This window comes from Podarcis gaigeae (assembly GCF_964106915.1).
Source record: "Podarcis gaigeae genome assembly, chromosome: 14".
NCBI classification, from domain to species: Eukaryota; Metazoa; Chordata; class Lepidosauria; order Squamata; family Lacertidae; genus Podarcis; species Podarcis gaigeae.
In genome coordinates, this window is record NC_139690.1 from 30,074,387 (window position 1) to 30,100,271 (window position 25,885).

The 25,885-nt window shown below is 46.5% G+C and overlaps 2 protein-coding genes across 11 annotated transcripts in view; one reads left to right on the plus strand and one right to left on the minus strand.

Moving 5' to 3' along the window:
• Window positions 1–175: 175 nt before the first annotated feature.
• Window positions 176–20,513, minus strand: LCMT1 (leucine carboxyl methyltransferase 1). 3 transcript variants are annotated; one of them, XM_083712107.1, is made up of 11 exons: window positions 19,805–20,499; window positions 18,100–18,191; window positions 17,421–17,542; window positions 16,178–16,254; window positions 14,266–14,327; window positions 10,447–10,549; window positions 7,576–7,696; window positions 4,994–5,095; window positions 4,551–4,642; window positions 3,702–3,799; window positions 176–1,156 (listed from the first exon to the last, which is right to left on the minus strand). In XM_083712107.1, the coding sequence occupies exons 1-11, from the start codon at window positions 19,882–19,884 to the stop codon at window positions 1,134–1,136; spliced, it is 972 nt and encodes a 323-aa protein (XP_083568233.1). In that variant the 5' UTR covers window positions 19,885–20,499; the 3' UTR covers window positions 176–1,133. The 3 variants fall into 3 exon arrangements, with proteins under 3 accessions (XP_083568233.1, XP_083568234.1, XP_083568235.1); XM_083712109.1 differs by lacking the exon at window positions 176–1,156 and adding an exon at window positions 1,163–1,609 and having other exon boundaries at window positions 19,805–20,513; XM_083712108.1 differs by lacking the exon at window positions 18,100–18,191 and having other exon boundaries at window positions 19,805–20,027.
• Window positions 20,514–21,002: 489 nt separating this feature from the next.
• ARHGAP17 (Rho GTPase activating protein 17) overlaps window positions 21,003–25,885 on the plus strand; it is a 61,397-nt gene continuing 56,514 nt past the window's right edge. For 7 of the 8 annotated variants that reach the window (XM_083712053.1, XM_083712056.1, XM_083712054.1 and 4 more), the window contains exon 1: window positions 21,012–21,380. In XM_083712053.1, the coding sequence (XP_083568179.1) occupies window positions 21,328–21,380 (53 nt within the window). In that variant the 5' untranslated portion in view covers window positions 21,012–21,327. Of the gene's footprint in view, window positions 21,381–25,885 lie in introns of all 8 variants that reach the window. The other variant, XM_083712055.1, reaches the window with a different exon arrangement.

Consider the following 25,885-nt stretch of genomic DNA (forward strand, 5'->3'; position numbering starts at 1 on the left):
ACATATTTTTGAGCACACTGAAAGCTTATATTAACTGTATATGCTTGAAGTAGGATCGATGAATTATTCTTTATTGCTAACAGTAGCCGATGTTTCTTGTTTCTTTTAATTATGTTTGCAGTAAAAACAACAACCCCTTTTTAAGAGATAAGCAGAAACAAGGCGGTACACAATGTTACAAAAAACCAGTTTATTAACCCTTGCTACAGGTGAGTTAAGAGAACATTTCAACACAGCCAGCCTGCCCTTGACACAGCTGAGGAGCAGGGCCAGCCCAAGACATTTTGGCAACTGAGGCAAACCTCAAAATGGCATACCACCCGTCAGGGAAGAAGGGATGAGTGACGATATACATCAGGAACAAGGTGGGGAGGGAAGATCTACATTGGGAACAAGGGTGGGAGGAGACCAGCAGTGCATACTATTAGCCAAGGGGCCACTGTAGAGGGGGCACTGGGGGGGCCAAGGAGGAGGCAGAGCCAGTCTCCAAGGAGGGCACCACAGGGGCCGAAGCATTCCTCTGAGGCCAGGTCTGCTGCCCCTGTGGATCCTGCCACATGGGTGGGCCAGCCCCACTGATGAAGTTCACACAGAGGGAACAGACACCTTACTGAAGCAGGGGCTGAGGACAGACCAGGAGCAACACCCCGCAAAATAAAGAGAAGCACACATGACAGGAGGGGAGCCTTCAAGATCAACGGAGAAAATATAAACATATATTTCCCACCAGTATGTTCCACTCCCTCCCAAGAGTGGCTCAACCAACCTTCCCCAGCCCAGTGCAACAGAGAGGATGAGCACGTTTGGACCACCAGACTTCCACCATCTAACACATCTGAAAAACACGAAATGCTCCTCTCTGTAGTAATTCCAAAGAACAGGTCCCAGGTGCAGGCAGAGAAGGGAAGAGAGTCTTGTTATTCAGTTGCTTGCAAAACTGGGGATTTATTTGAAACATGGCAAGATGACTCGGGGCCGGCAGTGAGAGGGACTGTCCCTGCAAAATGCTCCACTGCTCAAGTTCTCCAGGACACCAGCGATGGAGGGCTGGCAGGCAGGCTGGCGCTGATGCATGCAGAGCCCCACCAGGAGGGGGCAGCAGATTCGCCTCGAGCTCCACTGGAGCAAATGCACTATAGAGCAATCTCCGCAAGGCCTATTTTGGGAAGAAGACAGGCAGACAGTGAAATCCAGTTCAGTTTAAATTGGATGCACAAACAGGTAAGACCTTAGGGCAGGGATGGAGAGCCTGGGGTCCTCCAGAGGTTGTTGGATCACAGCTCCCATCAGCCTGGTCCACCCCTGGCTGCTGGGAGCTAGTGTCCAAGAGGATCTAGAGGGCTGCATTCCTGCCTTACGGTGTAGTGGGAAACAGGACATCCTGCACTGAACTCTGGTATACATTTGGACACAGAGTAACAGATGACTGAAGAGGACTCAAATGTCTCTAGGTAAAAAGGTAGAGTGGCGATTTGACATTCATTTTGCATAAAGTAGTATTCGCTAAGGTGCTGATTCCAGAGCCTCCAGAAGAGAAGCAGCCGAGCACTTTCACCTCTCTTTTTTATTTCCCTCTTTAAAATGTAATCAGTTGGAATCATAGCTGGATCTGCAGGTTACAGGGCAAATGTAGCAGGATGGACACCCAAGCAAAACATGGCTCCCTCTTAAAAGAATTATTACAAGGTCTGCCCTGCTGCCACCACCCCCCTGCTTGAGCAAACAGAGGTGTGTTGGGCTCCCTCCCCATGTGGGCTCTCAAGTCTGGTGAGGGCAACTTCCCACCCACAACCCTTAAGGAATGCATTTCCCTCACAGCCAGGCTGCTGGGACACAGTGTCCACTGGACAAAGAGTTTAAAAGGTGAGGTAGGATCCTTCATACTCTTGCCAACCTGTTCTCTACCTTTGATCCCAGCACACCTAGGAATCCAGTGAAAGAGAAGGGAAAAACTAGGGTGAGGAGACCCTGAAAGAGCCCAATGCTAGTAATGAATAATCAGAGTATAAGAGAACGTCTGAGGTCCAGAATGTAATTCTGCACCTGTGTAGAGGCATAACCATGGCTTGCTCAACAAACCATGAGCTGCCCCACAGGCAATCAAAGAAACCATGATTTGTTTCATTTTCCAGCTGCTCTTGCCTTTGTCGCTTGGGGAACATCTGAATTGGGTGAGGGGTTAAACATACCATGGTTAAAGAAAGGGTGCTGGGCTCCCATGCAATGCCAAGCCACAGTTAAAACAAACCAAGGTTCATCATCATGGCTTGTCGGCAATAAACAAACCACAGTCGTGCTACTGGGCAGGGTTCATATGTAACGAGTAGTCATAGATTACTGTTACATGAGAATCTGGCTTTCTATTGGAACAGCACAGGAAGGACCCACATGCAAGGGTCTCTGATACTGCCTTGGGGGTAGGTGAGCTGACCAGAGCAATTCCCCCACCTACAGTAAAGATGGACACTTCTCACAATGAAACTGGTTCGCAAAGGCAGGCCAATCTAGCTGTCTCAGATTGGGGTAGCACAGAGGTAGGAAAAATATGGCTTTGAGGCCCACTTCCAGATTTCCTCTTCTCCTCCCGCCCCCATCTCCTGTATGCAGCTCCAGCTGAAATCCAAAGGGGCACAGAGGCAGCTCCAAGGGTTTGCTAATCAGGAGGGTGGCTCCAGAGAGATAATGGCAAACAGCCCTGCTGGGAAATTGGCTGATGTGTGCACTCCACTTCTCCGAAGCCAGTCCCAACAGGACTTACCGTTTCTCCTCTGGACGCAACCAGAGGGGAAACAGTGCCCTTTCTGTGCACCCTCCTGACACACAGACTGCTGATGGAGGACTGACCCAAAACCTTCGCCTTGACATGTCAAGTCCATTCATAGGATGAGTCACTCAACCAGGAAACACCAAGAGGAGAGGAGGGGGGAGGCCAGGTCTGCACACACCTGCCTGTCCAGGGTCTGCAATTTAAATTGGAACACACACAAACCCTCAAAAAATCTGGAGTGTTTGCAAATTGGTAAGTTAGATGCAGGAAGTGCTTAGCGTTAATTGATCTCACCAGGGTGGCGGGAGGGAGAGAGGAATGGAGAGAAAGAATGTTTTCCCAAGCCTGCTTCCCCTGTTCAGGCAGAGCCCAATGATGCAACAGCAGAGTCCCAGCCACACACCCCTTTTATTAGGTGCTCGCTGAGCCTGGAACAGCACTGCCTGTTCCCACCTGGGGTGGGAACTTCCTCACTGCAGAGGTACTGGAGCAAAACGCTGTGGTTGCCAAGGGTGGAAGAGAGGCATGGCCATTCGGATGACCCCTCGTGGGGTCTAGCTGTTGTCCAACTGCCCTTCTACTACATGGGCAGAGCTTCTTGCAAATGAATGCACAGAAATTAAGCACCCTGTGGGATAGGTCACCCTTAGACAATATATGGCTTAACATTTGTGTTGCAGGATTGTTCCACGGAATGAGTTTGAACCAAGGATGTCTGCATTCTCTCCCCCAACATATACCTTGGCATTCCTATGGGAACAGGAGACCACATATGGAATCAAGTTCCCGGTGAAATTGGAAGCAGGGTGGGTGAATTACTCTCCTTGTACAGCTGGAGGCAAGCAGGTCCACAGACGTGCCCAAGACCTCCCACGAGAACCTGTGCAAGCCCTTCCAAACCCTCAAGGAGAACCCCGCCAAAGCATATCCTCACCCAGGCTACTGGAGTCCTTGGTAGCCCAGCACAGACAGTAATGTTGCATGAGCTGTTCGAGCAGTTCCTTCTCATCCAGAAACTCAAGTGCTTCTATCCTGGAAGGAAAAAGATAGGATAGCAGTAGACACACACAGAGAGAGAGAGACCCCTACATTCCAACCCAGCTTGGAGCAGAAGACAGCAGCAAGAGTGCTGGGTTGGACCCTACAAGATCTGGATTCAAATCCTGAAGCTCATGGGGCAGCGGTGAGCCAGACACTTTCGTACTCCACAAACCTTCCTTTCTGTTGCTGTTGTTGTTGAAGTTGTTGTTGTTATTTCCTACCTAAAACAGTTTTTCTTATGTTGTCAATTTTCCTTTCACCATTTTTACTGTAAGGTGCCTTGCTGAGGCTTGCCTTAAATGGTGAAGCCAAAATATATTCAATAAATTTATAAGTAAAAACAAAAAGAGCAGTCAAGTACTACAACTCCCATTGGTGCAAGTCCAGTATACCTGAAGGAGCGTCTCCTCCCCCATCATTCTGCCCGGACGCTGAGGTCCTTCTGGCGGTTCCCTCATTGCGAGAAGCAAAGCTACAGGGAACCAGGCAGAGGGCCTTCTCGGTAGTGGCGCCCACCCTGTGGAACGCCCTTCCAGCAGATGTCAAAGCAATAAACAACTACCTGGCATTCAGAAGACATCTTAAGGCAGCCCTGTTCAGGGAAGTTTTTAACGTGTGATATTTTACTGTATTTTTGGTTTTTATGGAAGCCGCCCAGAGTGGCTGGGGAGGCCCAGCCAGATGGGCGGGGTATAAATAATAAATTATTATTATTATATTATAATGAAGAGGAGGAGCTTACCTTCTGACATCATCTTTCGGCAAGCAATTGTAGGCTTTCATCATATCGATGGCATTTGCTGTTTCCCAGCCGTTTTGCAGGAAACGTTCCTTCTGTGAAGGAAACCCAATGAGAAGTATAAGCAGAAGGGCAGGTTCTCCATCAGGCGAGATAGAAGGAGGAGAAGCAGGGAGGATGCAAACCTCTGGGCCCCAGGTGCACCCACCCTTTTAATACAATTTGGCAGGAACTTAAAATATATGATGCATCTTTGAAACTAAGGTGCAGGGATATATTCCCTTCTCCCCCAGCACAGGCATAGGCGCAGGCACTATCCAATAGACTTAAAAAGGACCATTGGGGTGGCGGGGGGAGGGAGTGATCTCAAACAGCACAGCGAAACCCAGAGGTAAGCATTATAAATTGTTCAAAAAAGACCACCTCACCCACTCAGAACATCTGACCTGGGAATCCAGAGATCTGCAGTCATCCACACCAACCAGACTGCACTTCCGGCTCTGCAAGTTCTCAACCATGATCTGCCCAAATCGATCAGACATATTCACCTGGGGAGGGTACAAAAGAATGACTGAAAGGGAGCTGAGGGAGAAGGTCTCCTACCTAAGAACCAGGACCCCCCTACACACACCTCTTATTCAGGGAGCAGGTGTGCCCAGGGACTCACTCACATGCCCTCCTTTATCGCAGGAAGAACTCCAGCCCATAAGTCTCAAATCCTTAGATCCACACACAACATTTTTCTTACTACATCTTGCCCTTACTACCTCTTACTACCTCTTTCTTACTAGCTCTTGCCCTCCGGTTCCCATGGTGCCCCCTCCCTCCTGCCCTCCCCCAACTGCCACCTGCATCTGAAGGACTGCCTTATTCTGAGGGGGGGAGAGAAGAAAAGGTAAGCGTTTTTTCTAAACAAGCAAGTTGTCTTTTCCATTCTTTTGTAACTTTTTTTTAAAAAAAGCTCAATGCCTATTGTTGTAATAACCTTAGGTAAACCACTTTGTGAGGTCCACCTGAAAAGCAGTATATAAATTCGGCAAAGAAGAAAGAAAGAAAGAAAGAAAGAAAGAAAGAAAGAAAGAAAGAAAGAAAGAATCCCCCACTGCAAGCCCACTGCAGAAGTGTAGAGGTTGGTATTGTGTGCAGAACAGGGAAAGGGCCCAGGGAATTTGGAACCGTTTCAGTCCTGTTGCACTCAATCAGAAGTACTTTACATCCCACTTGGTGCAGATTTTTCGAAAAAGTGCACGAGAAGTCTGTATTACATCTGCAGGCATTTTGTATGCACTCTTTGTGTAAAATATGCGCCTTTGAATGCATCCATCTGAACATTTACATTTTGCATGTATCTTTCTCCATAAAATACGCATTTTGGTGCACCAAAACAGCCTCACTAAATCCAGGCAACGAAAAGTTGTGATCTAATCCACAAGCAAGATGGAGGGGACATATGGAGATGTTTATGTTTTTCCTGCCCCAAACATGATGATGAATACAGGTGGGGCCCACAACTCCATTTAGACCAGCCGTCCCCCAAACCTGTTGCCTTCCAGCTGTTTTGCACTACAACTCCCAATAGCTCCAAGCCAGTGCCGGTGAGAGATGTAGTCTGAAACATCTGGCTGGCAAAAGCCAAAAGACTTTTTACTATCACCAGCTGTGCCTGACAGGGTGCACAGAATGGTTTAAAAAAATAAAGTAAAGCACACATGGCAACAGGGTGAAAAACCTACACGAATGGCTGCTTCATGAGCATCTTAACCCTGGAATGCTCTGAATGCTGATGGGATCTGACGGGAAAGCAGCCAGCTCCAGCGGATCAGTAGAAACCTTTCCTTCAACTGCCACCTCCGTCTGAATTCACAGCCAAAGCTGGCGTATCAAACCTCTCATCTGCATTTCCGCCCTCACTCAGCAACCAGCAGTTTCTCCTTTTCATGTGGACTTTGCTTGCAGCTCAGCTACTTCCCCCACCCCCCTGCTCCATTCAAGCTGCCAAAGCCACAGAAAGCATGATTAACGTTCCATAAAGTTACATAAGATTGCTCACAATGCGGGTTCCTTGAGTTCGGCTACCTCTGACTCAGCAACTGTTTTGCTCAGCATACACATTGCATATACATATACGTATACATATACATATACATATACATAGCCCTGCACTTAAAAGGGACTCCACTGGTGTGTTGGGGGTGAGTGAGTGGGTGGGGACACAAAACAAACAAATAACTGGGCAGAAACAGAATTGGTCTCCAATTGTTCTGGGGCACAGGCCTTCAGAAACTCTGCAGTCTCCCAGAGGTAAATCCTTAACCCAAACCTTTGCTGGAATGCCTGCGCTTCTGGGATGGTATCCAATGTTAGGCCTACTTTGAGTAGTCCCACTGAATTAAATTACAGTATTTCGTTTATAAATTGCAGCCCGCAATGCATCCCAAAGCGATTTACAGTGGAATCAAAACATATCAAAACAGCTTCATATATAAAAACTGTCAAAGCAATTGTATACATATAAAAAAATAGGAAAAATACATTTTATACACACACATACACAGTTTAACATCAACACGAGCATGTACATAAAACCAATTCAAATCCAATAATGATACCAACTGGGATAAAGATCTCCATTTAGAAGCTTGCAGGAAGAGGAATGCCTTCGGCAGGCGCCTAAAACGCAATCAAGAAAATGCCTGTCTTGTTCAAGTTCCAAGGGGCAGGAGCCACCAAGCTAAAGGCTAGATTCTGACACTGTGCTCAATGGACACCTCCAGGCAGGATGGGATGTGCAGAATGCAGGGATCCGTTGTGCAGGCAGGGGCTGAGACGGCCTTTGAGGTTCATTGTTTTCAGTAGGTCTACTTTGAGTGTGACTAGCATTGGATACCACCCATGGCCAAAAGCACAGAGCATCCTATCTCTCTCTCTCTCCCACCATTCCCGCTTTCCGTGTTTCAAATGAGGGATTCGTACTTGAGGCCCTTGCCATAGTGAGGTGCATAGGAAGACTACCACTGCTTGGGCTTACCTGCTCGTAGTTGATAAACATGGCAGTCTGGAACATGCCAGCCACCCACTTGAGGAGGTTCGCAGAATGGTCTTGGGTCATATAGATCAGGACGCATTCTGCCAACAGGAGAGTTGGCAAACTTTTAAGTTGGGGAGGGGGAAGAAAGAGGGAGGGGAAGAGAACAAGATCAGTATACATACATGGTAGATTATATATACATATAATCATAGAACGGTAGAGTTGGATGGGACCCAATCCAATCCCTTGCGATGCAAGAATTGCAATGCTCTCTGTGTGTGTTTTCTCCTCTGGTATCCCAGAATTTCAAGAGCATCAGAGAAGGACAACACAGAAAGCTGCCTTTTACCAAGCCACACCCCTGCTTGGTAAAGGGACCCCTGACCATTAGGTCCAGTCGTGGCTGACTCTGGGATTGCGGTGCTCATCTCACTTTACTGGCCGAGGGAGCTTCCGGGTCATGTGACCAGCATGACTAAGCCGCTTCTGGCAATCCAGAGCAATGCACAGAAACGCCGTTTACCTTCCCACCGGAGCGGTACCTACTTATCTACTTGCACTTTGATGTGCGTCCGAACTGCTAGGTTGGCAGGAGCAGGGACCGAACAACAGGTGCTCACCCCGTTGTGGGGATTCGAACTGCTAACCTTCTGATCGGCAAGTCCTAGGCTCAATTCCAGCAGTAGTCCAGACAGAAGGGATCTTTCCCAGCCCCACCTGGGGCTGATGGGGGTTGTAATCCAAAATTTCCAGAGGGCACCAGGCTGGAGGGGAAGGCTGATCTACACCAAGCTATCCAGGGCTCCAGCAATAAGGAGGTGAAAAGCTGTTCACTCTAAAAGTGTCCAGCAAGCTGTGTGAGTCAGGGGAAGGGGGGAAAGAGTGAAGTGTTTTCAGCTTGGCTCCACTGAAGAGCCTTAACTTAGCTGTTAGAGCATCTGCTTTGCAGACAGAAGACCTCTGATTCAATCCCCAATGACATCTTCAGGTAAACATTAGGAAAGATTCCCTGCCTGAAACCCTGGAGAGCCACTGCCAGTCAGTGCAGACCATACTGAGCCAGGTGGACCAATCCAAGTGGATACCTCAGTTGGTTAGAGCGTGGTGCTGATAACCCCCCTGCAAGTTCCTTTCACATAGAAATAAAGCAAATCGGCAGAAAGGGGCCTCTGCCTTCTGATCAGCTGTTAAGAACGTGGTGAAGCAGCAGTAGGAAGAAGGGGTCAACTCAGCTCCCTCTCCTCTCTCCATTAGCCCAGCAAGCCAGAAACTGCCCACCCACCACTCCATCAGCATGACTCAAACCAATGAGTAATCTCTTTGCTTGCAGGGCTGCTTTCAGATACTGACAGCAACAGGCAAAACCAACTGCTAGGAGCCAAAGGAATTCTATATGGAGGCTGGGTGGGCAGGTAGGGGAGAAAAGAGAGGGAGGAAAGGTGTGGGAAAGCAGGAAGAATGTAAGGGCTCTGCTGGATCAGGCCAAAGGGGGTCCAGATAATCCAGCATTCTGTTCTCATAGTGGCCAACCAGATGCCCCAAAGTGAAACCCTCATGCAAGCCCTGAGCTCAAGAGCAACTCTCCCCTCTTGCGGTTTCCGGCAACTGGTATTCAGAAGCATTGCTGCCTCCTGCTGTGGAGGCAGAGCACAGGGTAGCCTTACCCTGCGTGAATTGCAGCTCTACGCTGCTTATGTTGCCTACAGACACATTTCTGCTCAGTCTGTAGTCTGCACACCACAATGATCTGGAAATCCTATCTCTGTTCACCTTCTGAGGTCCACAGAGAAGCCCAAACCATGAACGGGCATTTTTTTAGTTGAGGGCACATCCCCCTAGCAGAAAGGAGAGGGGGTGAAGAAGAGAGGATTTGATTCACCTCTCAGTCTTATGGGAGGGCAACTTATAACAGTATCTAAAACAGAAATCAGAGGCCGGAAAATAGCCTCTGCAGATATATGCATGCCTTGCTAGGATTGCAACTGAGCAAACAGTCATCGGACCCAAGAAACACAGTCAGAGCAACCTGACCCCAGGGCAATGTAACTGCACGCATTCCAGCAGACACAATCAGTAGCCTAGAAAACGTAAATCACCTGGATCAGGACAGCCAGGCTCCTTTAAGTCTCAAAACTGAAGCAGCAAGAACCACAAACATGTCCTGCTTGACTCTGCAGTAAAGCTCAATGCTGCACTGCAGCCTATGACAACCTGGTGCCCTCCAGATGTTTTGGACCACGACTCCCAGCAGCACACCTGTGTTGGTTGGGGCTGCTGAGAGCTGTAGTCCAGAACATTGGAGGCAAGGTTGGCAAAGGCTGCTGCACTGAAACAATTTTCTTACACTCTGTGTATCTGAACAACATCCACAGCTTTTAAAAACCAGGCTAAATCACCAGTGTTAGAAACTGAGATATGAAAGCTGGGCACTAAATGGCACCTTAAACCTAGGTTGTGGGCCCAACAACGGAATATCTAAGCACACAGTTTTCTTATAACAAGAATACAAAGCTGAATGAACTGCAGAAATGAATGAACTGCAGGTAAAATATTGTGTTCATTTTTCACATGGTCTAGTCCTTCCCCTGCCCCATCCCCCTAATATTCTTAAGAGAGTCTCTTCTCCAGTCTTCAGAGAATAGCTGTAAGTGGGGAGGCAGAAAAAGGTCCTCCTTTCCTTCCACTCTGCAGTTTTAATCTGAAATCTTAGGCTCAGTACTGGACCCAGAGCTCAGAAACTGCTCGCGCTAATGAAATTCCCCGTCGCAAAATGCGCCTAGAACAATGGAAGTTTTGAACGCTGTGAATTGCTACCTCCTAGGCAGCACATTACCCAGAACATTCCCAGAAGCCTTTGCACTCCAGTCTTACTGTGGATCCATGTTGCATTTCTTCAGCTTTTCCTCTAGTTTGGGCAGCTCTCGGAGATCTGCACCAACAATGGCGTAGCGGCTGGAGTCCAGGCTATGAGCATCTGTAGAGGAAGCAGCAGTTAAAGCCCTTTCATTTATCACTACTTGCCCAAGGCGAGCAAAAAATGAAAATCACAGTTAGGTGACCAGCGAGAGGAACTTTGCAGATGTTGCTGCTTTCTCTCCCTCCGAGGCCACAAATGCCTGCATTAGGGAACTGTTTTAATTGTTGTGCTGTTTTAATGGGCTTGTTTTACTGCACATTTTAACTGTCAATGTTTAATGTTCTGACAGGATGGTTTTTAAATTTTGTGTATTTATATGTGTTGGAACGGCAAGTAAGTGGGACATAAAATAGATGATGATGTTAACAATACAAGCCAGCTAAAATTTGTGACCAGTATTTAAAAGGCTGGCTTAAATGCTCTCATTTCTCCAAACCCAACACATCAAAGCTGTAGCACTTTTAAAGATTTGAGGGATTTTATGGCCGTGACATGGCACTAAATTGCGTTCACAAAAGCAAACGTCATTGACTGCTGAAAAATATTATCTGGTGATGGGATTTTAAAAGACATTGGAAAAAAACACATCTCATCCAGAGGCATGAGTAGTATTTTCCAAGGATACCAAGGCTGGCAAATTTCGAGTTCTTAGGAACCTGGATGTACTTGGAATTCTCCCATTCTTGCCTTACACCAGCCTTCTCCAACATGGTGCCCTCCAAATGTGGCTAAACCACAACTCCTACCAGACCCAGCAAGCATGGTCAATGGCTAGGGATGATGGGAGTTGCAGTTCATCAACATTTGGAGATCCAGAGGCTCCCCACACCTGTTCTACAATTGATAGACACTTCTCAACCATTTGCAATCTACCTGGTTAAACATTTAAAAGCACACACGAATACAATAATCTAAGTTTAAAAATAAATTTAAAATCCCCTGCCAGGTTATCCCCAGCTACCAAAAGCCCATCAGCAGAAAACCACCTCCAAAGGGAACCAGGCATCAGTGCTCTCCAGATGTTGCTGGACTCCAACTCCCATTAGTCCTAGCCAGTATGGCCAAAAGCTAGGCATGATGGGATTTGGAGTCAAATGATGTCTGGAGAGACATGGGTTCTTCATCCCTGCTCAAGGAGAAGCAGCTCCCCTCGAGCAATTTCCAGCAAAGCAAGGAGAAAATTCACATCTTCATTCTTTCCTTCCGTTAGATATGGAGATGTTGTCAAACTGCTGGAAAGCTTGCTTTCAGAGTAAAAAACAACAACAACCTTCCTTGAGAGAGGAAAGCCTGCTCCTCGAGAGTCCATACTCTAGACTGGTGCTGTGCTTGATGAAGCAAGAAGACTGCCCTGGAACCAGGAAGCAACCAAACCATTTGGGGCTCATGGAGCTGAAAGATACGGCAGGGCAGGAAAGGTGTCGGAGGAGATTTGGTCAGCTGAAGCAGGAGAGAGCAGAGCACCCGTGGCTAGAGAGGCAACACGGTCGAGGTGATTGGAGGTTTTTAAACAGAAGTTGGATTGCCATCTGTCAGGGATTTTTTCACTGTGATTTCTGCATTGCACGGGGTTGGACTAAAATACCCTTAGGGATCCCTTCCTAGTCTACTACTATAAGATTCTATATGAGCTTTCCTCCAAACTACCAGCTCAATTCTGAAACTAGGTTTCTGAAACTCTAGGATTGGCAAAACATTCCTGAAGAGGCTAGGAAAGACCATTTAGGGTTTCTGTAAGATGAAATGGTATGTTCCTCATCAGGGCAGGAAAGGAGAGGGAATTTGGCTATCAAGTCTGGGCATTTGGGGAGGGCGGGTGGAGAACATTTCCCAGTTTATATTTTCCTGCAGAAAATTTCCTGCTTCATTACTAACAATGAAAGGATATTGATTGCAAATACTATAAAATATTGGAGAAATGTGGCAGTTTCCAAGTCCCCTAGTCTCCAGTGGTGGCAATAACCCCAGCAAGGCAAAACTGGGGAGGGGGGCAGTATGAGCACAGGACAAAATCATAAGATGGTGATATGATAGCCATCTTCAAATAACTGAAGGGCTAGCACATGAAAGATGGAGCAAGCTTGTTTTCTGCAGCTCCAGAGGGAAGGACCCAAACCAAAAGATTCAAATTACAAGAAAGGAGATTAAGACGAAACATTAGGAAGAATTTTCCAATGGGAAAAGCTGTTTGACAGCGGAACAGACTACCTGGGAATGTGGTGGACTCTCCTTCCTGGGAGGTTTTTAAGCAGAGGTTGGGTGGCCACCTGTGAGGGATTTTATAGCTGTGATTCCTGCATTACAACTCCCTTCCAACTCTACATTTCTATAAGAGCGTACCCCAAAACTACCAGTTCAGTTCTGAAACTAGGTTTATTGTTAGAGGGGTGCTCTTTCAGAGTTATGCCTCTCTAATGTTTGAAACCTCCCTCCGATCTCCCACCTGCCATGCATCACCACTGGCCAGTTTTTTTAGCTGTTAACTCTTGGACTCATTTGCCCGAGAAGCCAAAACAAGATAAAGCAGCCTTAGCAACTAACGGACAATGCTGTCAAGGGCAGCACAGATCTATTTGGCGACACCCAACGAAGCATGTGGAGGAAGGCTCCTGCCATCAACGGAGACGGAGGAAGGCAACGGCTGTCATTCCTGAAAGGCTTTCCTTTCCTAGGCAGCAAAAGAACAAGCAAGCAGCAGAGAATTATAAGATCAATGTCAACCCACTGTGCAGCAGCTGTGAAAAATAAAGCAAATTCCATGCTACGGATCATTAGGAAAGGAACTGAAAATAAAACTGCCAGGGTTTGTGATGCTCTTATACAAATCCATGGCATGGCTGCATTTGGAATATTGGGTACAGTACAGTTCTGGCCACCTTCACCTCAGAAATAATCTTGTAGAGTTAGAAAAGTGAAACCAAAATGATCAAGAGGATGGAGCAACTCTGCTGTGAAGAAGACTTGCAGTATTTGGGACTTTTCAGTTTAGAGAAAAGGCAAATAAGAAGCGACGTGGCCTAAGTTTTAAAAGTTATGTATGGCATGGAGAAAGCGCATGGAGAAACGTTTCTCTACCTCTCTCATAACACTGGCACTGAATGTTGGAAGACGCAGGACAAATGCCAGCGACGTCAGTTCTTCATGCAGCACATAGTTAAACTATGGAACTCACTGCCACAGGAGGCAGTGGCTTTAAAAGAGGATTTAAAAGAGGATTAGACAGATTCATGGAGGAGAAGGCCGTCAGTGGCTATTAGCCATGATGGCTCTGCTCTGCTCCCACAGTCGGAAGCAGTAATGTTTCTGAATACCTGGTCCTGGTGGGGGGAAAGGAAGGGTGGAAAGAGCACTCTTGTGCCCCAGTCCTGCTTGCGGGTTTCCCACAGGCATCTTGTCAGACCACTGCAGAACTAGGACGCTGCACTAGATGGGCCACTGGCATGATCCAGCAGAGCTCTTCTTATGCTCTTAAACTGTTAGGAATGTGGGGGGAGAGGAGAGACAGGAAGTCCCAGCAGAACCCTAACATTCCTAGTCAAGAGTGTGCCAGTACCTTTCAGCAAGGGGCAAAGAGCAGTTCTTTCACAGGCTGATTCAAGGAGCAGCAAATATGGGTTGATAAAAAAAAGCTAGGCAAAGAAAAGGTTAAATGCAATACAAGTGCATTTTGTGATTCGTTGAGAAGGTGCCCACATAGCAGAATAGAGTGAGGAGGTGGTAGCAGCTTTAGAAATGCCACCTTGCTTTACCGATGGATTTTTAAGATGACTCACCCATTAGAAGAGACTCCCCTGAATGGCTTTCCATAATTGGTTTTGACAAGGGAGGTTTTGATCTGTGGGAGAGAAGGACAAAAAAAAGGGAAAGAAGGAAAAGGAGTCAGCGAGTCGTTGCAAAAAGAGGGAGGCCGTGTGTGCCCCCTGCTGGAAAGAGATCACTAGGCCTGACTACTGCAGAGCCCAGTCTCTTGTGTGTTCGCACCATCTGGGCAGTAAGATGCATTGTTCCATCTAGCTCAGTACTGTCCACACTGACTGGCAGCAGCTCTCCAGGGTGTCAGAAAAGGTTCTCTCCCAGCCCTCCCTGAAGATAGCAGGAACTGAACTTGGAGCCTTCTGAATGCAAAGCAGATGCTTCAACCATTGAGTCACAACCCTTCCTCTACTGGAGGGAAGAAGGGAAGCAAGGTCCATTCAGGGGGTGCTGTCCAGGAAAGGGTAGGCAAGCAAGCAGGGATTGGCTCCTGGACACACTGAGACATTTCCCTTCTCATATTGCAAAAATACATGCCCCTGCTTTCTGCACTGCAGGAGATTGGACTAGATGATCCTTGGTGGTTCCCCTTTGAACTCAACAATTCTATGATTCTGTGTGAACCTGTGTGTGTCTGAAACTGACAAGGAGCAGTTAGTTCTCAGACTGCAGAACATCTGGCAAGCCCTTTCCACAAGTTCGTTTCAAATACTTTGCTTAAAGCGAAGGCTTGGGACTACTGCGCCTTGTTCCCCACAGTGCAGCCAATGTTCAAGACAACGCATGATCCCCTCTTTACTAGGCAAGACTAAGGGTCCTTTCACAAGCTATAGACCCCCACAGCAGACCTGCTAAGACCCTAACATTTGGTACAGGAGCCATTTCACTTTCATTCATTCTAGCATTTATACTCAACTTTACAATCCTGTACCAGGCTTTTGAAGCACCTCACAACAATTTTAGGATTAAAAATACACACTGCAGAGAGCTACAGTTGGCTGATACTAATAACTATACTTACAGGGGTTTGGACTAGATGACCCTTTGGGACTCTTCCAACCCTACAATTCCATTATTCTATAACATCAATAAGCGAGTACACAGTTGCAAGTCAGTAACATGTGAACTTGCCCAACCAACTGGCAAACTGTAACACGTTTGTTTGGGTCCAGAAAAAAGAAACTTACAAAGAATAATTAAGGTTGCAATCCTATAAGTGGGGAGTAAGTAAAATCAATGAAGATTTCCTTCTGAGTGGACATGCCTGGATGGGATACAGTAGTCCTTCAAGAGTGAAACTGACAGGAATCCTTTTAAACAGAGAAAATCTGAATCTGACCTAAACCTTACAAGCTTTGTGCATGTATTTATACAGAATGTTGCACCCTGAAGGAGGTGGAACTTTGCCCCAAGACCCTACAACCAAACACGCAGGGTAATAGACCAACTGAAATGAATGAACCTAAGCTAAACATGTCCATTAACTTCAATGGGTCTACTCTGAGTAGGACTAATACTCTTTGGGGGGGGGGGAAACTTGATATTTTTCTGAACTATATTTGCATGCCAAAGTAATCTCAGCCCTTCACAGTTGCATAGTCACATACATTTTTTTTCATCCTTGCCCCACCCACCAATAGGCAAGACCATGTAACAATTTAACCTGGCCTTTGAAGCCCGAGAAATACATGTTTTAGGACCTACCCTATTCTCTTGACTAAATTTAACAGATTTTAATACTGTTATTTTAAATTATTGTAACAGACCCTTCATGGTGAAGGGTAGGTAAAAAACCTAAAAAGATAATGATAGTTGTTATTTTCTGGAGGGGGGCACTGACGCGTCATGACGAGTGAGAGTTGGCCCCAACTTTTCTTCTCAAAACTGAAAAACATGTTCATCTCAGTCAAGAGCACACACCCAGGCACTTACTTGATGTTGTGGATTTTCCTTGTGACTATAGATGGGAAGTCAACTTCAAAATATTTTATTGGAAGCAGATTCTCATCCTGAAAGGGATTGGGGGGTGGGGAGGGAGAAGACAGACGTTCAGCTCATCAAGAGGCACACAATTCAGCACCTCAGCTATGTCCCAGGTCAGTAGTTTTCAAGCTGTCTACTTTTTAGAAACCCTTTCCCCAGTGACACACTGAGGAAGCTTTGTGTATGTTCTAGAGCAGCATTGCCCAACCCAGTGTTCTGCAGGTGTTTTCGACTACAACTTCCATCAGCTCCAGCACCACAGCTATGTTTTGGACTACAGTTCTCATTTGCACCAACCAGAATGCCTACTTTGGACTACAAATCCCATCAGCCCCAGCAAGCAGGGCCACATTTTGGACTGCAGCTCCCATCAGATGGGGATTACAATCCAAAATAAAATAAAATAATAATAATAACCATAAGAATTTATTTCTACCCTGCCCATCTGGCTGGGTTTCCCCAACCACTCTGCTGGAAAAGCATCAGGACACCATTTTGTTGGGGGAAACTGAGCTAGACTTCTCCGTCATGCATGATGCAAGCCCAGCCTGTTAGCCTTGAGATTCCCCCCACAGGAACCAAACTCACCTGGAGCTACAAATGCAGGGGAGAAGAGCAACAATGAGTGGATAGGCCATCTTTCAGCAGACCATGCCCCCATTAATAACACTGAGGAACCAGACTGAAATACACTGCCCTGGGTTGTTTTACTAGATATAAAGTAAAGGTAAAGACCCCTGACCATTAGGTCCAGTCGTGACCAACTCTGGGGTTGCGGTGCTCATTTCACTTTACTGGCCAAGGAAGCCGGCATACAGCTTCCGGGTCATGTGGCCAGCATGACTAAGCCGCTTCTGGCAAACCAGAGCAGCACACGGAAACGCTGTTTACTTTCCTGCTGGAGCGGTACCTATTTATCTACTTGCACTTTGATGTGCTTTTGAACTGCTAGGTTGGCAGGAGCAGGGACCGAGGAACGGGAGCTCACCCCTCGCAGGGATTCAACCTTCTGATCGGCAAGTCCTAGGCTCTGTGGTTTAACCCACAGTACCACCCACGTCCCTTTACTAGATATAGATTACCGTAATAAAAGCCCAGCAACAAAAATACTTTTGTAAGTGACCACTAGAGGCTCCCCTGGAGCTATAAAATTCCTTCTTTGCCCTTACATTAACAATGCATAATTTCTCACCTTTAATTTCCAGAACAGAGTGTCCATTCCAGCCCCCAGGTTGATAATTTGGCAGTTGCATTCAGTCTTCTGCAAGAAAGCCTTAAGTAAGCGGCCAACTCCCTGGACACGGGCATAATACCCTAACAGAAAAACAGTACTGTAAGAATGAAACAATGCTAGCCAAGAGCTGACAGAGTATAGCTGTCAATTCTGAGTACATCTTGCAAAATGTTGGCATAGCTTTAAGGGAAAATAACAACACCTGTCCTGGTCCAACAGACATGTTTGTCCAACATACAGTCTTAGCAGTGAGTCCTGGCAGATCTGCTCCCTGCCTTACAGGCCTTTTCCACCTAGCCTCGGAGGGCAGGACCCTGACTACAGCTACAAAAGTTGAGGCTGCTGAACAGACTCTTGGGCTGGTGTGTTGTTTAGGGTGTGTTGTTTGGGAGGGAGTGTCGCTGTTGCTTTACTTTATTTTATATCGTGTTTTGATTTATGCGAAAATTGTTCAGTTTGGTTGTGTATTATTTATTATTTATGACCACTTTTGCTATGTTTTAGTTGTGTATTTTGTTTTCATATTGTAAGCCGTCTTGAGTATGGTTTGAATTGTGGAAAGGCAGTATACAGATAGAGTATGTATGTATGTGGCTTATGGAGCCCACTTTGGACTCATACTTGCATACAAACTTACCACGGCTGATTTCAGGCGCCTTCCTTTCTTTTGGCAGCCTCACAAAATAATCAAGGTAAGGATCCTTCCAGTAGCCCACGTTTACTGCATATCTGCCCAAGGGAAAAAGAAAGGCCCTCTTAACAAGGTTGGAATCCATGGTCAGTCAAAAATATAATTCTGGAGGATGTGGACTTTGATCCAATCTATGAAGGGGATTCTTACGTTCTTATTACTTTACTGAAAGCATTTTAATTCCTCTCTTTGGCCATTTTTAAAAAAAACCTCCCAGAGCAGCTTACAAATGTCACGGATGTGGTTACAGTGGATCAACTGCTAGCCAGGATCTGCCTCCACTGAAGCAATGCTTTTGAACACCAGTTGCTGAAAACCACAGGAGGGGTGAGTGCAGTTGGGCCTGAGTCCTGCTTGTGGACCTCTTCCCAATGTGGCATCTGGTTGGCCACTGTCAGAACAGGATGCTGGACTAGATGAGCCCCCTTTGGCCTGATCCAGCAGGCTCGTCTTATGTTCTTATCGTTTAAGAATGCACAGTATGAAGACGCAGGGCAATGACTTATATACCAAGTCAACCCATTGATCCTACTGAATCAGTAATACCTACACTGGCTGGCAGCGACTCTGCAGGGTTGCAGACCAGAATTCCTACCAGCCCTGTGTGGAGATGCCGTCAGGGCTAGATTTAGGTTTGATGAGGCCCTAAGCTCCTGAAGGTAATGAGGCCCTTTATATGTCCAGCTGTCCTTTGTCAACAACAAATTGTCGCTGTTTTTTGTGTTGAATATATGCTATATGGTAATTGATGGACCTAATAGGTATCTAAAGCCATTTGCACATGTTGCCATGCAACCAGTCCATGCAGAATGTAGGCACCCTATATATAGAAATGAGCAAACCAGTGATATTTTAGGGAGTCGGCTAGCAGGCGAGGACCATTATTTACATCATAGGAGCGTACACAACACGAAACACTGTTGCTGTATGTAGGTTTTTTTCCTTCTTATATTTTGGAAATGTACATCCAGGTTTTTTATTCTTTAAATTTTTGGGGGGCCGCCAACAGAGTGGGGCCCTAAACTATAGCTTGTTTAGCTCATACAGTGGTATATTGTTTTACGAACTTAATCTGCTCCAGAAGTCTATTCTTAAACCAAAACCATTCTTAAACCGAGGCAAGCTTTCCCTAATGAGGCCTCCCGCCGATGGTGCCCTTCCACCATTCGGATTCCATTCTTAGACCAAGGTAAAGTTCGCAAACCAGGACACTACTTCCGGTTTTGCGAAGTCTGTAAACCAAATCGTTTGTAAACAGGACTGTTCTTAAACCGAGGTACCACTGTACGTAAATCCGGCTCTGGATGTCATCATTGGAGATCGAACTTGGGACCTTCTGCATGCAAAGCAGATGCTCTACCGCAGAGCAACGGTTCTCCATACCAAGCCATCTCTTTTTGCACTCGTACACATGCCTCTCATTTTGCTTAACGCCCCTAGGCAGATGAAGAGCCCCTACTAATGATAACAATACAATAAGCCCGGGGAGGTGTTCTTCTTCTGCAACGAGATAGCGAAGAGCATCCCCCAGGGGTGACGTCATGGGCCTGATCCGACCTGGTTCCCCTTGGCCCCGCCCCGTTCCCATGAGGTGGGAGGGTCGTTGAAAGGAGTGGGCGTGGCTCCCGTGGCTCCCCGCTCGCTCGCTCACCTCTTGCAGAGGGAGGCATCGTCGCAGGTGCCCCTCACGGCCTCGTCGCTGATTTCCACGTCCCGGGAAGTGCTCGCCATCGCCGGCCGGAGAGCAAGTCTGGATCAGGTCAAGAGAGAAGAAGAGCACGAGCTGCCCATGCCTGGGCCGCCGTCACCGCTGCACCCCTCAGAGCACCGCTTCCTCACCTGCCAGCAACGGCCATGCACATTGGCCCACGCCTGCGCGGTTTCTATTGGTCAACGGAGACGGGTCAAGGTTCCTTGCCCACCCCCTCATCGCCACTGCACTTTCCATTGGGCAGAGGGTTGTCCGTTCCACGCGGGAACCAATCAAGGTTGGGAAGTGCTGCCGGGAGGGTCGCAGGACTAGCCGGGAAATGTAGTGTCTCGCTAAGAGACCGGAACCGTCGCCAGTGTTTTGACAGCTCCACGGTGGATTCAGCCAATTAGGACAGACGCTAGATACTGTGGGAATTGTAGTCTCTCGCGATACGGGGCTAGCCAACCTCCACATCTCGAATGGAAAAAGTCAGGTGTCAATGTAAAGAGGTGCCATTTATTCGGCTGTTCAAATTGCCTAAGCACAGAAAGTCTGATAAGCTTTTGGCACCAACCTACTTATTCACCCAACCTTTGGGTTGAATCTGTGCCACTGCTTTTCACGAAAATAACTACTTGGTTCCCACCCATTTTACAGGTTACTGATAAGACTACGATTTCGTTGTGTTTTTCCCCCCTTACCCCACTTCGGAATTATTTCGAAATGAAAAGCAGTAACCTAGTGTAAGTAAATAAATAGCAGTTATTCCTCCTGTCTTCCTCGGTTTTTTTATTTTTATAATAGTTGCTTTAAATTCTTCTTAACGCTGTAACCCACTCGGGAATCTTAGCATGAAGGCCGGGCAATAAATAAATTATTAATAGTAACATTTATATTTCACCTTCTATCCTCCATGGGGATCAAAGGGGCGTACATTATTTCCCCCCTGCTCTGCCCACTTTATCCTCAAAACAACCCTGTGAGGTAGGAAGTGTCTCATATACTCCCGCTCCCCACTCGGAGAATAAGAAGAAAGAAGGCGCCTCCTCCGGAAACCGGAAATCTACCCTCCTTGTCGTTCTCTTGCCTATAGCATACGAACATTCCGAGTCAAAACCGGAAACCTGGGGTCGTTCTGCCGTCCGCTCTCTATGGTCTCTATCACGTGGTCGACGCCGGAGGCGCAGCAGCCGCCCTGCGTCCCGCCGAGTGTAGCTGGGCGGGACCGCAGTTTGCCCGCGGAGCAGCCGGAAGTGGCGGAGCCTTCCGGTGTGTGTGTGGGCGGGGGGGAGGGGGTGTGAGGTGCGACGCCGACCCGGCGACGACGGAGAAGTTGTGAGGGAAGGTCGGTCGGAAGGTGTCGCCGCCGCCGGTGCCCGGGCAAGGAGCGGGCAGGAGGAGGAGGAGGAGAAGCAGCACGGACGGCGACGCCCCCCTCTCCCCTCCGCCGCCGCAGCCCCGCTCCCCTCGGAGACGCCATCATGAAGAAGCAGTTCAACCGCATGAAGCAGCTGGCCAACCAGACGGTGGGCAGGTGAGAGCCCGGCGGGCTGGGAACGAGGGCGCGGGAGACACCTCAGAAATGCACCCCCCCCCCGAATCCTGGGAACTGTAGTTTGTTAAGGGTGCTGGGAGTTGTAGCTCTTTGAGGGGAACGCTCCCATTCCCTGGCTTCTTTTGGGGGGGTGAAAGGAGGGTTTCTCTAAATGAATGATTATGTATGTAGCCAACACTGAGCTAGAGGAACAAATGGGATAAGGCAGCTTCCTCTGTTTCTCCCCCACCCACCCCCTGCAGTAGATTAATTTCTTGTGTGTGAAGGACGGCCACCCTATACCCACTTAGACCTTGGTTAATCTGGGTTTTTAATATTGACACTCGCTAACATAAGACTCCAGGTTTCTAGGTAGGAGTATTTTCCCAGCCTTACTAGGAAGGCTGGGAAATTGAACCCAGGACCTTTTCTATCCAAAGCAGATGCTGGGGAAAGGGCTGTAGTTCGGTGGAAGAGCAGTTGCTGTGAATGCAGAAGGGCCTAGGTTCACTTCTCCCCCCCCCCCCCCGGAGATCTCTCTGTAGGCTGGGAAAGACCCCTCTCTGAAATCCTGGAGAAGCATTGCTGCCAGTCTGTGTTGACAGTGTTGTGATAGGTGTGCCGGCGGTCTGACTCCATATGAGGCATCTTCCGGTGTTCTACCACTGGGTCGTCTTGCTTCACGCGACACTATTAAGTCCAGAGTCTTTCTCCTCATGCTTTGCCGTGCCAGCAAGTTTGTGTTTCTTCCATGACAAACATCCACACCCAAAACAATGATAAATGGTTACAATTTCAAGCATGCGCTCTTAGAGGCATCTATTATTATTATTATTATTAGGTGCTATGATGACGATTCTGCCGGCATACAAAGAGGGAAGGGCTCTGCCAAGGGTCATTTTATTTAGAATTAGACCCAAGTAAACACAAGGAAAGAAAATGGAATGAAGTCTTTTTAGCATTACAGTGCAGTCCTTTTCATATGTACTTTTTTGCCAAAAGTTTCTTTTTTGGGGGGGTACCGAAGCCTCTTAAAAGTGCCCCACCTGGTTTTTAAGAGGAAATGGCATTTGCTTTCTGTGTTCCTGCCGTTTTTTGTGAGAGTGGTTCTTATTTGCTTTGAACCCCAGATGAAGGCTGGTGGTGAGCTAGGCTAGGTTAGGAAGAGAGGTTTATAGACATAGACGGCTACTGTCCTCATCCTGGTTATCTGCTTGGTTGCAAATGGCCTTTACCTCAAGTGTTTTAATTTTCAAATTTCTGATTCAGTAGATTTGGAAGACCTAATGTTTTGGCTGGCCATGGATCAAATGGTCTTTACTCATCCTTGGTCTTGTCTTTCCTTCTGTAGTTATGCTAATGAAAACCTACCTAAGCATGATGATGCAAAAAGGAGGAGGAAATGTTGTTACCTGCTTTCAACCTCAGGTGTAGGGTGGATGATTGTTATGAAGTATCACCAGAAGGATTTCCTTCTCTCACCAACAGAGGTTAGCTAAACAGAAAGTATTTCTGAGCCAGCTCATTCTTCCTCATGCACACGCCAGTCTGATCTTAATGATGAGCTGGAGAGCAGGGCCAATATTAAAGCTCAGTTAGATTCAAATGGGTTCAGGTCAAACCAGTCCTAGGTCATTTAGGGCTTTGAAGGTCAGTATCAATCACTTAAACTGAGCGCAGAAACAGATTGATAACCAGTGCGATTAATGTAGAATTGGTATGATACTGAGCAAATCTCGGTGCCCAATTCTGGGTCCAATTGTAGCTTCCAAGGTCTATACAGTGGTACCTCAGGTTAAGAACTTAATTTGTTCTGGAGGTCTGTTCTTAACCTGAAACTGTTCTTAACCTGAAGCACCACTAGCTAATGGGGCCTCCCGCTGCGCAGCCAGAGCACAATTTCTGTTCTCATCCTGAAGCAAAATTCTTAACCCGAGGTACTATTTCTGGGTTAGCGGAGTCTGTAACCTGAAGCATCTGTAACCTGAAGCGTATATAACCTGAGGTACCACTGTGGAAGAGCAGCTCATGAAGAGAACATTGTGAGCAGCCCAGCTCTGATGTAGCCAGTGCATGAGTGACTGAAGCTAGGCCTATCTTCTCCAGCTATGGCTGCAGTTTGAGAACTAAACACAGCTTGGCCATTATTGCTACCTGAGCAGTGAAATAGGCCCTTAAGCTGTGTTCTTGGTGGTTCCTGAAGCATGCAAGACATCATATTCTGTATGCTTAAGTGCTGGCACATTGACTCATGGGCTCACTTCAGTTTGGTAAATAAACTCTGTTTGGTGCCCAGACAACTTGATCAGTTATTTCAGAAAACACATGCCCGGTTGAAATGGGGCAACCAGTGAATGCTCTGCTGAAGTGGGTTAATAATACTTCTGAAGTGCTAATGTGTTGTAGTGAGGAACATTTTACTTCTTTTGTTTTTCTGCAGCGCTGCAGAGATTGTTGGGTTCCCTTCTTCCACTACCTCCAGATCACTGAGACGATAATCTGTTAGATCACACTAAATACTAAATAAGGAAGGGTTGGGTGTCGGGACATGTTTGCTCAGGATCTCCCACCTGCTTGGTTGCAATGTGGAGAACATGCTTAGCTTACGTATCAGGAAGTTCCTAGTTCAAATCTGACATCTGCTATGAACTTGCTAGGTGACCTTAGGCAAGTCTCCTTCAGCCCTTACTTATAACATGAAGTTGATAATACTAACCTTACCTTACAGGGTTGTTGTAATGACTATTATGCTTTGACATTCATTTTTAATAACAATGTCAACTAGTGGATTTATTTCTAAGCAACTTATTAATAAAGCAATTTAGAGTGTTCAAAAACTGAATGCAGGGATGGGGAACTGGGGACCAAATGCAGTCCTCCAGACCTCTCTATCTGACTATTGTGGCTCTGCTATGTCATGCCCCTTCCCGTGCCACATCCCTTTTCCAAAGGCCACTCCCCTCAGTAGCTGTCTGTGAGGTGTGGATGGGTGTCTATAAAAGCCTTTCACTTTTGTATAACTTGAAATATAGCCTACTGTGCAAAGGTAAGAGTCACACCTGTTGCTGCACCCACACTGGCCCCTCTCATCATTGTCATATGGCCCCTGGAAGGTTGGCTGTGAGGAAATGGGGCGCTGAGGCTGAAAAAGATTCCCCACTCCTGACTTAATGAATGCACTTATTTACTTATGCACTTACCCGGTACATACCACTTAATTATTTGCATTTCTATGTGGTGTACATAAAAACAATTCACCAAAAATGGGATATTACTATTATTAAAATAACCTTTATTATACATCAATTTATATCAATTTACTCATAACTTATAACATTTATCTCAGACAATACATACCATACACACTACATACACTACGATATATACACACCCTAAACACTAACTTCCAATTCATCTCATTGTGCTATTTTACATTTGGTTAGTCTATATATATATTTCTTTTTTAGTTTTCTTTTTCCCATTTGTTATCAGGGAAATTTTCCTATATACTTTGACTATATTTCAGAATGTAATTCAAGCTTCATTCTAAGTCTGCCAGGAGATTAACATTGTCACAGTAGTTTTTAAGATGCTTTTTAAATATAATCCAATCTTTATTGACTTTCTGTACAGAATTTCCTCTTATTCTCCCTGTCATCTTTGGGACATAAAATTTTATTATAGAACTGTGTACTTTCAGCCATCTTCATACAGGAATGTTATCAGTAGTATTATACCCGTATTACAGATAGAGGGGGCAAGGCAGGGAAAATTTGCCCGAGGCCCCCGCATGGTAGAAAAATGGAGGTAAAATATAAGCCACTTACTTCCTGGCTCTCAACTCAGTGTCTTTGCCATTGTAGGACTTTCCTTTTTTAAAACTATCGTGGCTCTATAGCTGCAATGCCTGTTAAGATAAAATCATTCTATCACTGTTTTGTGCAGATTGACTTCAGGCTGTTCAGGTTTAGTAAAGAACACAAAACATTCCCCTTGGAAAGAAAATTGAGGAAAACCTTCTTGAAGCCTCTGAGATAATGTGACAATGTGAGTGGAGTGTACAGGTTTGAAGGTGACCTTTGACTGCAGCGATGTGAAGTTAGGGTGGGGTTCAGGGACCTTTGCTACAGTCACTGAGGAGCTTTTGCTATCAGTTTAATTTTATTGCAGGCATTCTCTGAGTGTACTTAGCAGTAGCTGTCAATTTGCATTCTTCTGCCGGACAGAGCATTATAATGCATGCTATCCAGAAGAGCGGTGCTCACTTAAAAATGCTTGTGCACTTACTCATGCAAATTACCACTAAGCATATTCAGAGATAAAGGAGGAACTTTGAAAGAGATTTTTCATTTATTTCCTGTTTCAGTTATAAAAGGAAGCACTTAATAGAAGTGGTGTTTTCTAGGCTCACCTGACTCACTGAAGCATGCAAAAGCATGTTTCCCCAAAAGGGATAAATCTTCAGGTCAGATCTCATATTTCATTGGTTCCTAGTCATGATTTGA

Excerpts from the sequence above, each read along its gene's own strand:
- LCMT1 (XM_083712109.1), bottom strand. The coding sequence starts at position 19,884 with ATGGCGAGCACTTCCCGGGACGTGGAAATCAGCGACGAGGCCGTGAGG. Across the intron at positions 17,543-18,099 it reads GGCGCCTGAAATCAGCCGTG|GGTATTATGCCCGTGTCCAG; the intron begins GTAAGTTTGTAT and ends TTTTTCTGTTAG. Across the intron at positions 4,643-4,993 it reads GCAGATCTCTGGATTCCCAG|AAGGAACGTTTCCTGCAAAA; the intron begins GTCAGATGTTCT and ends TTTCCTTCACAG.